The sequence below is a fragment of the Paramormyrops kingsleyae genome, chromosome 1 (assembly GCF_048594095.1).
Source record: "Paramormyrops kingsleyae isolate MSU_618 chromosome 1, PKINGS_0.4, whole genome shotgun sequence".
NCBI classification, from domain to species: Eukaryota; Metazoa; Chordata; class Actinopteri; order Osteoglossiformes; family Mormyridae; genus Paramormyrops; species Paramormyrops kingsleyae.
The window spans coordinates 34,184,825-34,201,463 of NC_132797.1; the positions used below are offsets into that span (position 1 = coordinate 34,184,825).

Genomic DNA, 16,639 nt, shown 5'->3' on the forward strand with positions numbered 1-16,639 from the left:
GATGCAAAAAAGCTGAAATATATTTTAAAATGTGAGTGTAGTCATAGTCACTGGTGTCACGTTCTCTGGGGAGGCGATCCAGGAAGCAGGGATACAGAGGCAGGAAGTAGGGCAAACGGGGTTTATTGGAGAAAGACGGGACCGGGGAAGCACAACAGGTAACATTAATGACGAGTCTGGGGAAGACTGACTCAGACGAGGACTAAATACAAAAGACAAACTACGGGTAACAAGCCACAGGTGAGAACAATCGGGGAGAAACAGGAGGTAATGAGGTGGGCGTGGCACACATTAGGAGCGGATGGAGCGGGGCGTGACAACTGGTGGGTTCCATGTCTGAGCATAAAGGTATACATAAGTGCACTTGACCCAGAGCACCCTAGACTACAGCAAAATTGATAGATCATTTTGTAATTATGGCTTGGGATCTGTGACCACGTGTACTGGACACTTGGGTGATGAGAGGAGCTGAGCTGTTAACTGATCATTACCTGGTGCTGAGTTGGATCAGATTGTGGGGAAAATGGCAGATAGACATGATGAACCCAAACACAACACATTTGGCAGAGACCCCTTTGCCCTTTCCTCTGGCAGAACTTCTCTTACAGCTTGAGACATTTAATCCCAAATGGGCACTATTTTGTGCCTCCATGTGGCTGTGCAGAGCGATACCCAAAAGATTGTAGGTGTCTGTGTGGTGGTAACCACTAAACCCAGTGGTGGACACCAACGGGAAAGAGAGCCGCCAGGCTGAAGTAGGAGGCTTGGTTCGCTTAAGGGACTCCAGAAGCAGCTGACGGGTACTGGCGGGCTAAGCGAGATGTGGCTTTGGCAGTTGCAAAAGCAAATACTCGTGTGTGGAAGGAGCTTGGTAAGGCCAAGGAAAATGACTTTTGGTCAGCCTGGAAGTGGTTTTGGCCAACCATCTGGCCACTCAAGAGGTGGAAGGAGGGCTTTGTCCATAGCAGGGATGGAGTGCTGTTGACCTCAAATAGGGAAAAAGTCAAGTGGTGGAAGAAGTATTTCGAAGACCTACTGAATCCCACTGACATGCCTTTCTTGGAGGAAGTAGAGTCGGAAGGATTGTATCGTTTGCTTTTTTGCAGATAATGCAGTCCTGTTGGCTTCATCAGGCTGTGACCTTCAGCATGCACTAGGGTGGTTTGGAGGATCTGCACCTCCAAGTTTGAGGTCTAGGTTCTCAATTGGAAAAGAGTGGATTGCCAGGTAGGGAAGGAGTTACTGCCTCAAGCGGAGGAGTTTAAGTACCTCAAGGTCTTGTTCACAACTGAGGGAAGAAGGGAGCGGTAGATCAACAGGCAGATCGGTGCAGCATCGGCAGTTATGTGGACGTTGTACTGTTCTGTCATGGTGAAGAGAGAGCTGAGCTGGAAGGTGAAGCTATCGATTTACCAGTTGCTCTACCATCCTACTCTCACCTATGGTCATGAACTGTGGGTAGTGGCTGAAAGAATGAGATCACATAAAAGCAGCAGAAATTAGTTTCCTCTACAAAGTGACTGAACTTGGCCTCAGAGGGCTCAGACATTCGCTGCGGAGCTCGGACATTTGTGAGGGGCTCAAAGCAGAGCTGCCGCTCCTCCGCATCAAAAGTCAGCTGAATTAGTTCAGGCATCTATCTAGGATGCCTTCTGGATGCCTCCCTGGGAGGTGCTACGGCCATGTCCAACTGAGAGGAGGCCCTTGGACTGACCCAGCACACATTGAAGAGATTATATCACTCAGCTGGCCTGTGAGTGACTTGGTATCCATCTGGATGAGCTAGAGGAGGTGGCTGGGGAGAGGGAGGTCTGGGCATCCATGCTAAGGTCTGCTGCCCTTGTGACCCGGACCCAGATAAGTGGCAGAAAATGGACAGACAGATGGATGGATGGATGGATGGATGGTCGGATGGATGGATGGATAATAGGTAGGTAGATAGAAAGATATCTGTATCCTGTGATACAGACCTGAACAAAATATCAATTGCAGTGTAAAAGGCTTAGGATTCCTTTACTCCCCCACTGCCCCCCCAAACCGATGTTATCATTATATGTGTGATGGTAATCCTGAGATACTACAGTAGCCATTTGTGATTTGGAGCATAACATAAAGGATTCTTCACTTTATGAGGCACAATTACACCCTAACTCATGCTGAGAATAAGGTATTATGGCTGTTGCTACAGGATCGTAATGTTTTGTTTGTGATGGACTGCTGAGTTTCATTTTGTCTCTATTAGTCATGTAGCTTTGTATAAGTCTGCCAGCAGCACTATTAAATCCTCACCGCACAATAAGGCAACCTTTCATGCACAGCATAATTAAAGAGAAATGTGTCATGCTTTGTTGGTGCTTTGTTGCATATCAGAACATGTGTCCTTTACACTGGACTTGCTTTCCAGTGCCTCTCTGGTGTCTCTATGGCAAATGAGGTTAAGTTTAAGTCTCTGAGCCATCAAGGGTTTAATTCAGTAGGACGGTGGGAGAGTGGGGTGGCAGGCTGGGGGATTTGATGTTGTCAGGTGCTATTTGAGGAGTAAGCTGGAGAGGTACCAGGAAGGGGAGGGGGGCTGGGTGTGCATCCTGGGTGTCTCAGTAGCAGATGATGGCAGTGACATTGCACAGGGTTACGGCACACCATCGGGATCTATGTCATTGGTGTGTCGCTAATCCCCCCCCCCCCCTCCCCCCCCGTCTCACTTCCCCCACCCCCCCTCACACACACACACGCCCTCTAGGTCATGTTCTCAAGTGCCAGCAGCGGACCCCCCGCCGGAGGGGGCACCAGCCCAAATTGCTGAACAGCCCCGAGGACAGCCTGTACTACAACCAGCTCCACGTGAGTGAGGGGGCGGCACCAGCCCAGCTCTCCGGCTCGTTTTGTAACTGGACGATAACGCAATGAAGTGTACCTGCGCCAGGCCCCCGAGCCCCACCCCCACGCCTCTCTGCCTCTTGTCTTGAGCGTGTGCTTACGCTCTTTATCTGTTGCTTTCATGTCAGGATGTCTGCCTTCACGGTGAATAATTGATGCGGTTTATCAAAGGGGGCCAAGACGCACGCTTCATCAGGCTCACCAGAGCCCTTTGATCAAAAAAAATTATGCTGTGACTTCTGATATTATCAGCATCTCCCCGCATTCAACGCAAAATCACTTTGAATTAAAAATTAATGACTTGCTCGCTTGTCTTTTCACTGTGTGCTCTCGGCCCTTCCCACAGAGGACCCCGGATTGCCAGGGGAGCAAGAGGAAACCGAGAAAACTTGGGTAAATAACGGCTTTCCTACTTTCAGCTGCTATAAACAGAGCAGGCCCTTTGTTGTATTAAAGCATCCTGTGAATGTCACAAATGAGTGGAAACAAAACAAGGATTTTTTTTTTCTTTTACAACAAGAGGTAGTGCTGGTGTGTAGGGAGGGGTTGAATGTAAATGAATTGTCAAAAGAAAGAGGCCTTTTATCGGCCTCTTCTGGGTTTTATCAAGGTGGTGTTAAGACATTATATCCATTCAGAGTGTAATTGTTTGAGTCTTGACCTCTATTTGTAAATGAAAGCCTGGTTTTGTCTGATAGGCTGAGAAAGGAAGAAGAAAGAGTTTTGGTTGTTTGTTACTTTATCTATGTGCACCATCGTCTCTGAATCATGGGATTAGTGTGTACATACAAGCTTTCTAATTAAAGTAAAACATCAAGCTGTTATGCTCCTCTTCAGTTTGAATGCCTCTGCCATCCGTCTGCAGTCCTCTCTCTCTCTCTCTCTCTCTCTCTCTCTCTGTCATTCATCACAGGCAAATCAAAGTGCTGGATGGAGAAGATGAGTACTACAAATTACTGTCAACTGCGGATTCAGTCCCAGAGGAGAAAACTTTGACTGGGCCTCCTCCCACTCTGCCAAGGGAGGCAGTTCTCACTCAGAGCTGAGGCTGAATTCTCCCATCAGCTGGTAAGGGTCTAGCTTCATCTGTCCAGCAGTCAGCCGGGGCTCTGGGATTTTTAAGCTAGACTGCTGAACGTCTGGGGAAGTCTGATGCAGCATCACAAAGTAATATTGTTCTGTTGCAACTGACTCATCTCCTGAGAGACTGAGTACTGAGGGATGTTTGTCTTCATTCTCGAACCACAATAATTCTGGCTATTAACAGATAAAATATCACATGTTTCACGTTAGAAGGTGGTTCGATTCCCTGCCCAACTCTACATGTGAGGAGTTCTCTGTGTCATTGCAGGGATTCCTCTGGGTTCTCTGGTTTCCCCCAATTGGGGGAAGATAGATTAAGGTGAATTGGAGTGTTAACATTGCCCATAGATATAAATGGTGTATGAATGGTGTGTGTGTGTGTGTGTGTGTGTGTGCCCTGCAATGGGTTGGTGCCCCATCCTGGTTTCTTCCCTATTTTGCGCCTGTAGCTTCAGAGATTGGCTCCAGACCTCCCCCCCCGCCCCTTCCTGGAACCCTGCACGGGACATGCGGTTATGGAAAATGGATGAATGAATTCATTTTTTACTCTAGCGTTTTTGTTTTTTCATTGTGGGATATGTAGGAGAAGAATATTTTATTCATTCTCATTCATCACTCATAAGTTAATATCAGGGTTGCTGGGGCAACCATTAGAAACAGGACTGTCAGCAACCAGTTACTTTTCACTATACAGCAGCTCTGTGTGGTTTTAGTAGCAAAGCTCCGTACAGTAGCTGACAGCCCCTCCCACTATCCGACACCCTACGCCCGCTGGTCTTGTCCCCTTGCACTCCTTGTTTTTGAGCATGCCACATTACCGGCAGCATGTACAAAAAGCACTTTACTGTTAATTGTGAGTAAAGATCTGACAAAAATGAGCCAGTTTTTGTTTTTTAATCTCGAGTTTCTGCTCTTAGCTGCTCCTTTCTTATGTGTGTGTGTGTGTATGTGTGTGTGTGCGTGTGTGTGTTTCTGTGTGTGTGTGTGTTTGTGTGTGTGTGTGTATGTGTGGTGCTCATGTATACATTACATTCCCTCAATGTGTAAAAACCTGCCATTTTCACATTGAAGGGACCACAAAAATAGCAAAGTAAAAAAACAGAAAATAACCACAACAAACGCTTCTGAACACGAACATGCAACTACAATGAACCATCAAAGAACAGAACCAGAACAGGCACTTACACAGCTAATAAGACATGATGCAGGACAGGTGAGAATCGTAACCAATTAACCAATCACAAGGACTCAGGGCACACAAGGAACAGGGGTGGCATATTAAAATGACGTAAAACACGGAAAACTGAGAAAAACGTGGGATACGGAGCAAAAGACAAGGAACTAACTGAAATAAACAAACACCAAAAACAGCAAAGCACTGACTGCCAATAACAAACACTAGGGAAAAATCAAAAGCCAAACAAAATAGATGAGGCTGGTCTCTGTGGCCTGTACTACGAAGTGGGGTTACTGGCTTATCGGGGTAACTTGTCATATTTAAGGTACCACAATTTAAATGGACTTCATATTCGTTCACTTACATTTTGCCCAGACTACCTTAAATCCGATAAGCCAGTAACCCTGCTTCGTAGTACAGGCCCCTGGTCAGCTTTTAACAGTTTTTAACAGTTGTGTAAGTTTGTAGCCCTTTATTTGTTTGTTGGTTTATGCTCCTTCCCGCTGTTTTATATATTGTTTGCTTTATCTCCCATCATTGACACTGACACCCTGGGGCTATATGTGCCATAGATTTTTAATCTTGACAGGAGCTCAAGGGTCTCTTCCTGCTTATTTGGCCATCTTCCCAGTGCTTTGTGCAATTAGTGTACGAAGCCTCAAAGGAGACCGACCTGTCTCAACAAGGCCATTTCCTGCTCATTCATTATAAAAGACTGAGCTGCTGTCTGTGGATACATACTAGTGGATATACAGGGAAACTGCTGTCCGTGGATACATGCTAATGGCTAATACAGAGGAGTTTGCGCTGCTGTCCATAGATACATGCTAATAGCTAATACAGAGAAGTTTGCGCTGCTGTCCATAGATACACGCTAGTGGCTAATAGAGAGAAGCTGTTGGCCATGGATACATGCTAATAGCTAATACAGAGAAGTTCGCCTCGCTGTTTGTGGGCACATGATGATGGCTAATACACAGGAGTTGTGCTGCTGTCCGTGGATACACGCTAATGGCTAATACGGAGAAGCTGCTGTCCGTGGATACATGCTAATGGATAATACAGAGAAGCTGTTGTCCGTGGATACATGCTAATGGCTAATACAGAGAAGCTGTTGTCCGTGGATCACGATAATGGCTAATACTGAGAAGCTGCTGTCTGTTGAAACATGCTAATGGATAAAACAGAGAAACTGCTGTCAGTGGATACATGCTAATGGCTAAAACAGTGATGTTTACCTTTGTAAGAAAACCAAACACTTTGGAGGCATAACTGTAGAAGTGTCTGCCCTGCTCTGATTGTGGCTGACAGTGTAGGAGAAGGTTTGATATTGAGCGGACACAGCTTAATAATTTAAATATAAAATATGGTTCTTTTGGAGGTACAAATGAAGCCAGCCCCGCCCCCCTGGTTCCCACTCCCCTGACTGTGCTTTATGCCAGGTGTGTCTGATTCCCATCCCCATTCAGCTGATTACACTGTTCCTGGCATTCTGTTTTTCCTCTGGCAAACAGGCCAGCATTAAATAGGTCATCACAGCGCTCCAAAACATGTCTTTAATGCGTATGCCATCTACATAACATGGTTTGGAACTGTTTCTGGCCACCGTTTTGCTAAGCTCAGCAAGTCTTCTCTGCTCCCCACTTGCTCCAGCGACTACATATTAACCCATAGGACTGTAGTGTCTGTGAAGGAGGAAGCAGTCACATGTTTTTTTTTTCCATCCCCCCTGGTCTGCTCAATGGAAGCCAGACCACTCCCTCCCTGTCTGCAGAAGGTGGATTATTGTCTATCATTTAATTTTAAGTCAATCCGTCTGTCTGACTGTCTGTCTGCCTGTACCTGTGATGTCAGCATTTGGGAGGGGCTAAAATGCACTGTAAACTTCACCAGAGCTGCATCTATTATTTGCAGTGTTCGATGTTTTGTTTGATTTTAGTGTTTGCTGAAAACATGCAGAAATTAATGAAGAGCTGGTGAAAGCATCTTAACAAATTTTTACGAACTAAAAAAATGTCTACCGAAACTACAAAAGAGAATTCTCACAAAGCAGTGTGGGATGGTACAAGTTTAAAAGTGCCCTACTGTGTTTATTGACTATTGTGATCAATCAGTGGCTAGTTGGTAGATATACCCAAACAACTGGTAATGCCTATCTTTTGTGCAACTGCAAAACCTACATGGCAAAATGCAGCAAATAATAAGTAAATAAATATTAATTAGTAACACTTTGTAATCTAGCTAGCTAATGTTTAATGAAAAAGATATTGACTCGCGCTAACTTAAGAACCAGTGCATAACTTAAAAAACATTAAACATAATTTAACAAGCTAAAAAATGTTACATGGTCGTCGTCATGTGCGTACTCACTGTCTGTTATATATGTTGTTTATAACCAGTGGAAATGCAGGCTGCTTCTAAGGTCATGTCACTTTGGCAACAGCCGAGAACCAGATTTAGGCTCTTTCACACTGCCGAAGCTTTATTCTAGAACCAGAACCTTATTCTGGAATCAGGGACTTCTGTCGTGTTCGCACCACAAGATCTTGGTCCAATTGTAGTTCCTTAGAGACAGTTTTACATCACTGTTTTAGTACCTACTCCAGACTAGGTACTTTCAGTTCAAACACAAACTATTGGGGAGGCGCTTACAGTGATAAACTTGCTGACTGATTGACCACAAGCACCGGCACTAACTTGAAAGTTATGTGGAATTGCGGGAAAAGAGATAGAAGTAGAAGGGCAAAAATTAAATAGATGGAATTATTTTTCTACTCCAATTACATTTCATGCATCAATTAATACATTTTTTGCTTGTGTCTCCATATGTCCTTCCCAGTTCCGTCCTCCACATTTTATGATGTGATGGGCCATAGGGTAATGTGGTGTTGTGATGTGATGGGCCATAGGGTAATGTGGTGTTATGATGTGATGAGCCAGCATACATGCAGTAGCTGAGCTGTGAAAGGGGCAAGCAAAGCTGAGGAAAATGCAGAGCTCAGACCTAAAAGCCCTTTTATACACCTGTATTGTTTCCCCATAACAAGTCTGTGTTCATATCTAGCACAGAACAAGCCATGTTTCACAGACCTCAGATTACTCCCCAGAGATTCACAATTCATGTCATTTTTTGAAGAAAGCTTTAACTGAAAGAAACTGGAGAAATTCCACACGAAAATGTTTCACTCAGGCCTGGAAATTCCCGCTTCGGCCTTCACAAACGATAAAATGTGTCTTTACCAGAGCACGCTCACATGTCTGACTTCAAAGAGCTAACGCGTATTCTCTTTCATTGTCCTGTTTCTCTATCCGTGGAGTTCAAAGGCAGCATTTGAATGGTGATGTTTTGGTGGCAGGCCTTTCATACAGCACCAGCCCCCCGCTCCTCCCCCCCTCCGGCTTAATGCAGGTAACGTGCTTTTGAAATACGGGTGTTTCGCACGCTTTTGAGGAATTCCAACAAGGAGTTTTAGCAGATGAATGCAAATGATGTAGGTACAATAAAACACTCACTTCAATCGCACTTCACTTCCTGAAACACATCCCGCTTTTAACATTGTCATCGTTGTATTTTTATTTATTTTGTATTTCCCCGTGTTGCTTTTTGTCACGTTTGACAAACGTGGGCAGACGTGGATCTATAAACAAGGGTGCTGGATATTGAAGTGGGAAAAAATATATATTTACATTTGGGTGGGAGGGAGCAGGGCGGGGGAAAAGGGCTATGGCCGGATAGCACATAAATAAAGAAGCTGGAGGGGGGGTGGAGAGCAACTGGGGAGCGGGAGGATGAAAGGGAGAAAAGAAGGTGTTGAACATGCACATCAAAGGGCCCTTAATGATGAGAGATGCCATTAGAGTTACGGTGGCTGTTGTTTTACCTGCCTCACACCTGTGATTTGTTGCTGTCCCCAATGATGCTTCACAAGGCTGAATTGTCAGAATTTGCATTTGCACAAAGCGCATGTATAGAAAAAGACCAGGAAACTTTTAAGTGATTTCTTTCCTGAAGAGTATCTGCCCCCCCCCCTAGTCTGGTCAATGAATGAAGGTTCCTGTCCTTTCCTGTCTGTGAATTGCCAGGCCTGGACTTGCACACACTTGGTCAGCCTTGTTAAAGACATTGGACTCTTAATGGGAGGCTTGAGAGAGCCTGAGAGAATCAACCACAGCAGATTCTGTAGAAGAAGAGCATCCAGACTTAATTACTGTTGCTTTTACATGTATTGTACGTTAAATCTAATGCCACGTTGTAAGACTTCGCTTTCCAAAGACTGGGCCCGTTTTTGTATGGCCTTGGTGCTGTTTGCCAAATGTTGAGCCAAACTACCAGTGAATGAAGGTTTGGCGTATAACTGTCTGGATAAGTGGGCTTCTTTTAGTTTGGGCTGGAACGTAAGGCAGTCTATCCCACAATCACAACCTGGAGGCAGAGGAAAATATCACCTAAAATAATTAATGGAGGAAAGACTGGGGAAATTAATGCATTGTCCAAAAAAGTGTGATTATCACCATGTAATTTTAAAATGTGGAATATATTTCCTGCAGGTATTTGCAAATATGAACATCTTATATTTAAGTACTTTTTTGTGTGTAAATGCATACAGCAGCTCGCCAAAACCTCAGCACCTGATCTTGAAATTCAGCCAGGAATCATATTTATGTTTCGTGACAATTGTAGGAAATGCTAACACAAACAATGGTAGAATTTAATTTCACTCCAAAATTTCAGTTAGCCAAATATCAATGAATATTGCTTCAATATTTTCAGTTCCAGAGTTTGTTTTGTATTTTATTTGAAAACTGGCATAAAATGAAAACTGAACCTGGCTTTCGTAAATATATATTATTTATTATCATATTTGTCATAAACATAAATGTAAAAATACAAAATGTGCTGGTTAAACCATTGTTGATGGACACACTAACAGATTTAGAATATGAAACACATTGTATATAGTTTGGAAACATTATACATTGGTAAATTCTACTGTGGGGACCACCCTCACGTCCAGATCAAATGTTGCTACTTAATAATATATGTGATATATTTATGACCCTATCCTGAACCTGGTCATGTGATATCTCTTCCTCCATACAAATTCCTTCTTCCTGTGACGTGTTGATCAGCTGTTTAGCTGTTGATGCAATTGTGATGATGTAATCAAGAGTTAAAGTTTTAGGAAAAGGTGTATTTTTCGTTAATTATTTATAAAATCTTTACATTTAGCCTGATATATATGACATGTTTTATTAGATTATTAATGTACATTTAGGTTGATAGCGTTGTTTTATTGATTATAGCTGTATGTTTAGCTTGATAGGAATTGTTACACTGACATGTTTTATTAGATGAATCATGCGTGTTTATCTTGACATGTTTTATTAATTGTAATAACCACACTTCAATATTTATCACGTCATGTTGTCTTCTCAGTATTGAACAATATTACAGTGCATCACAGTTTATCCTCATATCATGCAGGCCTACTAAACACTAAAAATATAATTTTAACACAGTTTCTCCTTCCTAAATCAGCTAAGTATAGTACTCCTTCTGTATGTCCATGACCACGTTACTGTGAGTATTAGACTGCATAACTCATGGCTTTATCATGCCATTTAATTTTATAGGGGACCGTATTACATAGTTAGTGGACTTTATTGGGTTAGGGTTCAAGAACCTTTTCTCAGATTTACCTTTTTGGTCAGAAGCCTGCTTCCATAATCTGCCCTTTAAATGCGTGTCATTACCTATAGAATATGGCATCAATGTTCAAGTTAAAATAAACTGCCGGGTAGTATTGAAAAAAAATGCATTTCCACTTCGTGTTCTTCCTGCTGCTTAATGGCACAGTCATCTTGTTTCTCTGTCCTCTCTTTGATGCGCTGACTGGGCCCTGGTCTTTTAACGTGAATAGAATCCCTCCCACCCCCCCTTAACTGACAGCTCAGGCTGGATCTTTCAGTGTGTTATTCCTAACTAGAGCACTGCATTTAAAATTGTGAATGCCTCGCACAGTTAGTATGGCCTCTTAATGTAAATCAGAGGCACAGAGACTGTGCTGAATCGCCCGGTTCAGGCTCTGACTATAGGAAGCATACGATTATGTATAATTCTACCCCCAGGTCACATCAGCATCTGTGTTTATGAATATTTCCTTGTAAAGGACCGATACATTCCGCCGCTGCGATACTATGAAGTTCTACAAAAGCATTTTTGATATTATCCAATAAATTCATAACATGGTGCGTGGAGATTAACAGCGGCGCAGTGATAGGAGAAGATTCCCCATGTTTATTGCTAATAATGATTAAAACATCTGAATAACACTTTGAAATAATGGGGTGGGGGGATATTCCTACTGAACTTGATGAAAAGCACTGTAGCCTGTCATGCACAGCACCCAGAAATGTAGTAGAAGCATCAACTGTAGCTAATAGCCACAAAACAAAATATTAAAATGTCTTGAAGACGTATGATGTCGTCTCTGTAACGTGAGTAGAGGCATGGAAAACCTGATGCCATTTACTCTGTTCACCTTCCACGGGCAGTTTGCTCTGACCCCAATGATGATCAGGTGCTTTAAAGAGCCAGGTTTCAGCCCCCCCCCCCGGCTCGCCCGACCTAGGGCCGCCCGGCAAGGCGCTGGACTTTGACTCTTAAATACACTCACTCACCCCAACCTCAAAGATGTATATGTTAAAAAAAGATGTGCGGTATCAGGTTGTGGGGGTGGGGGGGTGGGGGTGTTCTTGAAAATTAGGGAGACCAAAGTTGAAGCTCCTCAGTGTCGGGGACTGTTAACAATGGCAGCTATTCTGCTGGAGTGGAACATCAAAGGTCTTCTGAATGACTGCTCTGAGTTATACTTTGTTATAGATCACTGAGGAAATTCACAGATGTTGTTCTCATACGAGACATCATTATAGCTGCTCAAGTACCCCGGTAGCCTCCAGCGTCTCTCCCTCTCTCTCTCTCTCTCTCTCTCTCTCTCTCTCTCAGCAGACCAGTAGTAGACAGATGTGAAACCTGCTCTCCCTCGCTCCCTGGTCTGAGGAGCAGAATTTAAAATTCAGCTGATATGTTTCACGTTGGTGCCTCCAAGTCGCACTTCACACTGTCGGTTTAATTAAAATCACGTTTAAGGCATGACTGAATTCAGCTTTAACCCCCCCCCCCCCAAAAAAAAAAAAAAAAACATAACCCTGCTTGCAGCAACAAAATGTTTTCCTCTGTGCTGTTGCCCTTGATATTGTGGAAATTCTTCTTACAATGAATGAATTCAACCCAGATTTTAATTTCTTATTTAAGGTTGTCTGCCTGTTTTTCTCTTTTATTGATGGATGCTGAATTTATGCACAGCTTGCATGCAGGACAGTTTTCGTTAATGGAATTATTAGTAAGTAACAGATGTTTTTCCAGTAAAAGGTGTATTGGAGATTCAAATATACTTTGAAAGGTGGGTTGTCTTGTCCTGCAGCCTTGCCTGTAGGTGTCTATGCGTAAGATACATGGGACCTCGTCCTACGTGCCACTGACCCTATTTTACGAAGCACCAAAACCCACCAGAAAAGTTCTGTCATGCTTACCTGTCACAATGGCTGTGTTCTTGAAATAGGCTCGACTCTTAAAATTAATGTAGTAAAATTACATTTCTTCCTGTTATCCTTATGAAAATGGTTTGTGTGATTGTCACAGTTATCTGTAATAACTGATTTTGTAGTGTTTTCACATGCATTACTTACCTAAAGTTCTTTCTTTCTCTTTCATTACAGAGCACCTACTTGAGAATATGATTCTACCAGCCAAGAACATACATTCCTGCAGACTTGTTACAATTGAACAGTACTTGCTGTAAAAGATGACCTTTCACTTGTGAATTTAATCTTTTTTATATTTATGAGGGAAATATGACATTTGATGCCTTTTGCCTGGAATAAGATTTTACGTTCTTTATTTTACTTAACATTCTCAAAAATATGTGCAGATAAAAATCAGTCTTGTCACACATTCGCTGTAAATACTCATATGACCTGTTTGAAATAGTATACTTCATTTTAAGGTTTTCTTGATGTTACCAGTTTTTCAGTGCTTATGTGTTACTCATGATGGGTCACTCCATAATTAGTTGTCCGTTATCATTTGTGAATGAGAAAAATATATTGTAGTTAGTTATACTAGCTGTTGGTGTAATACCATATAATTATCCTTGGTTATATTCTTGTATGACATAGCCTCCTTAGTAATGCAGGGGTCTAAGGATAGAATGGGGAAGTGTGTGTTTCCTGTAGTATACTCACAAAGTACAATGTTGTGTGTTGAGTAGCCAGCTCATGGTCATATTTTATATTGAACTAATGAATTTTACACAATTCCAGTCTCTTTAGAGTCTGTTATTAAAACCTCAGTCTCCTGAGAAATGTTTGTCCTTTCATTCATTTTCCATAGCTGTGGAAGCAATGCAGACAAGTCCAGAGCTCAACCCATGATAAGAGAGAGAGCTAGGAAAGGCAGGAGCTGTGGAGGGGGTGGCCTGCATGGTGTGTGTGTGTGTGTGTGTGCGTGTGTGTGTGTGAACGGGTTTACCTGTCCTTATGGGGACATAATGTCCCCATAACGTGATAAAGGTTCCTGTCCTAAATATCCGTTATTTTCCCTTATGGGGACCAGGAAAACTCTATTATAAAAATCAGTGACTGCTATGAAAAAACTAAAAATGCAAAAACTCTTGTATTTTGTTAGGTTACTTATGGTTATGGTTAGGTGTTATGTGTGTGTGTGTGTGTGTGTAAGCATAACTGACAACTGTCTGGGTTTTTCTGGGTTGGTACATGAAAGTATAAACTTTATGCAATCATAAAATTGTACTGTCAAAAGAATATTCCAGGAAAATATATATCATTGATAAATTAGGATAAGGGAAAATGTAAATATCATTTCAGAATTTTTAAATCATTACTGACATATGAAAATCAGCCCGTAAATTTGAAGTTCTTTGACATTTGTTACGTCCCACTGGATTTCAGTTTTTCATTTTTAGGGAGTATTTCACAATGTACACAAAATCCTGAGCAATTTTCAGCCTGTAATTAAATGCTGAAAACACAAGTAGTTCTAATTTACGCACAGATCCAATAAATCTTTTGGAAATATTCTGAAAGAATTATGTGATATTCTCCCAATGGCTATAAATGATGCACATTGATATGAATGATCCAGAACCAAATTAAAACAAAGTGATCCAAGCTTATGGAGTAATACAGCATTAAAAGGCACCCTTTCCAGTTAGCCTGCATGCGGGTCCCCGTCACCTTTTCCGGGGCCCTTTGCAGAACTGTACTTGGGAAGCCCCCCCCCCCCCCCATCAAAAAAGTCGATCATTTATTTCCTCTGCAGTGCAGGTAATTCAGCGGCCTTATGTGGCTGCCTATAGTGTGAGCTGGCCTTGCCCATAGAAATGTCACATTTCTAAAGTACTGTATGTTAATCTTTATTTTACATATTTAGCCGACACTTTTTATCCAAAGTGATGTATAAGTGAGAAGGCAGAGTCAGACAGTCCCTAGAGCAACTTGGGTTAAGAGCCTTGCACAAGGACCCAGTGGTGAAGGCACTCTGCCAGCCATGGGATTCAAACCAGTAACCTTCCACTCTCAGGTGCAGAGTCCTAACCCACATAGCCGCACATTAAGATGTGGCTCCATTTTAATTAAAAGACATTGCAATGGAAAATATACCTCTTGCCAGTTGCCTGCAGCAGCGCAATTCATTCATATCATTGCCAGTTATTTTACTTTATACCTTCAGTCAAACTCCTCTTAGAAATTAAGGAATGGGTGGGTTACATCATTACTAATAATCACTCCCTAGCAAATCACCCCCCCAACTTACCTCTGTGTAATTTAAATCTGTTTATCCCACAGCACGTGAAAGGCTCTGTTTTATTTGGTATAATAATTTAATATCTTTGTCTGTTCCACAGACAGGATCACAGCCCAGCCATAAATTAAGCATTGGGATATAAAAGTGTTATCCATTTTTGCAGAAATGTATGAATTTCAAAAGTCTCAAAGGCTGATAAAATTAATTGCATCACTAATGTTTTAGTGTGTTGCTTTTAATGAGTTTAGCTTTTTCAGAATACTTTGAAATATATTTTTGGTGTATCAAATGAAAAAAAGTTCCAGTATCCAAGGTAAACCTTCCCTTTAAGCTGACTTGCAAATTTGCAAATATACTCTACATCAATCAAACGCTTTGTTAGTTCTTTAACACATAAGAAGGCCTTTTACCAGTATGTACTAACAAAACAGATGAAGATTTTTGTTACCTACAATTAAAAGTGGAAAGGGTACTGACCCCACAACATGAAGAGACAAACATCACGCACGAACTTTTTTGGCTTGTATTAGGCAAGATTGACGTAACTGTGGCAATATTCATTATTTAGTCAAATTTTTTAAAAATCTTTGTGGAAATTGTTTATGTTATTAAAATCAGATCTGGTAACGTTCATTACACATCAGTATTTGTATAAGCACTATATTGGTAACTTAAGCGGTCCTGTGTACAAAACAGACTATAGGAACTCTACTAAGTCGATATGCTACATTAGTCTTTACTTTATAAATTATTTTCCATGTATAATTATATATGGAAAATTCAGATGAAGGTGAAAATGCTTATAGGACTTCTAAACGGGTGCTTTTAAAACCGAGTGCCGTTTGCCCTGTTATTCAGAATTACCAAGCGCTGAGGTTACCGCTTGCCCCCAGGGGAATCTCCTTTCTCCCCTATGACTCTGGAGCCCTGGGAGAGGACTTGGCACGCTAATCCCCTCAAAGAAAGAACCCGATCTAATTCATAATCTACAGATCCAAAGCCTTTGAGAGGATAGCGATTGTTTCCAACAGGAAAGCCAGATAAAGATCTCACTGCTGGTATTTAACGCTTCACTTCACAATTTGACTTAACAGACTGAAGTAAACCGTTTCCTTCACTTGTCTTAATTTATTTTTCGGAAATGTTACGTCAGCTTAATGAATAGGCTACTGTGTGTATTTAAATATGCCATATTTTTAACCAGGAACATCTATATCAATCATCAGTTCCGTCCGTTTTGACCTCGCTATCTAAGCAGTGTCATGTATCTACCCTAATTTACGCTTAATCTTTTCCCCTGCCGTATTAGTGAGGTCGTTAAGATCTTGTCCACCTTCCAGGAGGGCAAAACCTGCTCAAGGCGGAGGAGCAGGCGGGACTTAAAAATTGTTTCCACTCTTGACGTTGGGAGCACCTCCCTTGGCAAAACTGGTTCGCAGACGTTGCTCTTTCTACAGAGTTTAAAAGCCATCAGTAACTGCATGAATAGTCGAGACGTGTCACGTCCAGTAAATTGAATCGTTTGGGTTACTGTGTTAAACTTCCTCTAAATTTTATCAAGCCGAAGTCTTTCAGGCTGGGGTATTAGTAATATGTCTTGCTCTTCTCAGCCGTAA

The 16,639-nt window shown here is 42.1% G+C and overlaps 1 protein-coding gene across 2 annotated transcripts in view; it reads left to right on the forward strand.

Annotated features, from left to right (window-relative positions):
* The window catches only part of LOC111840773 (myosin-IIIb), an 80,837-nt gene extending 67,294 nt beyond the window's left edge, over positions 1 to 13,543 (forward strand). For both annotated transcript variants that reach the window (XM_023805996.2, XM_072714395.1), the window contains exons 26-29: positions 2,741 to 2,841; positions 3,224 to 3,270; positions 3,791 to 3,945; positions 12,917 to 13,543. In XM_023805996.2, coding sequence (XP_023661764.2) covers positions 2,741 to 2,841; positions 3,224 to 3,270; positions 3,791 to 3,923 — 281 coding nt within the window. In that variant the 3' untranslated portion in view covers positions 3,924 to 3,945; positions 12,917 to 13,543. The remainder of the gene's footprint in view (positions 1 to 2,740; positions 2,842 to 3,223; positions 3,271 to 3,790; positions 3,946 to 12,916) is intronic.
* The last annotated feature ends 3,096 nt before the right edge of the window (positions 13,544 to 16,639 follow it).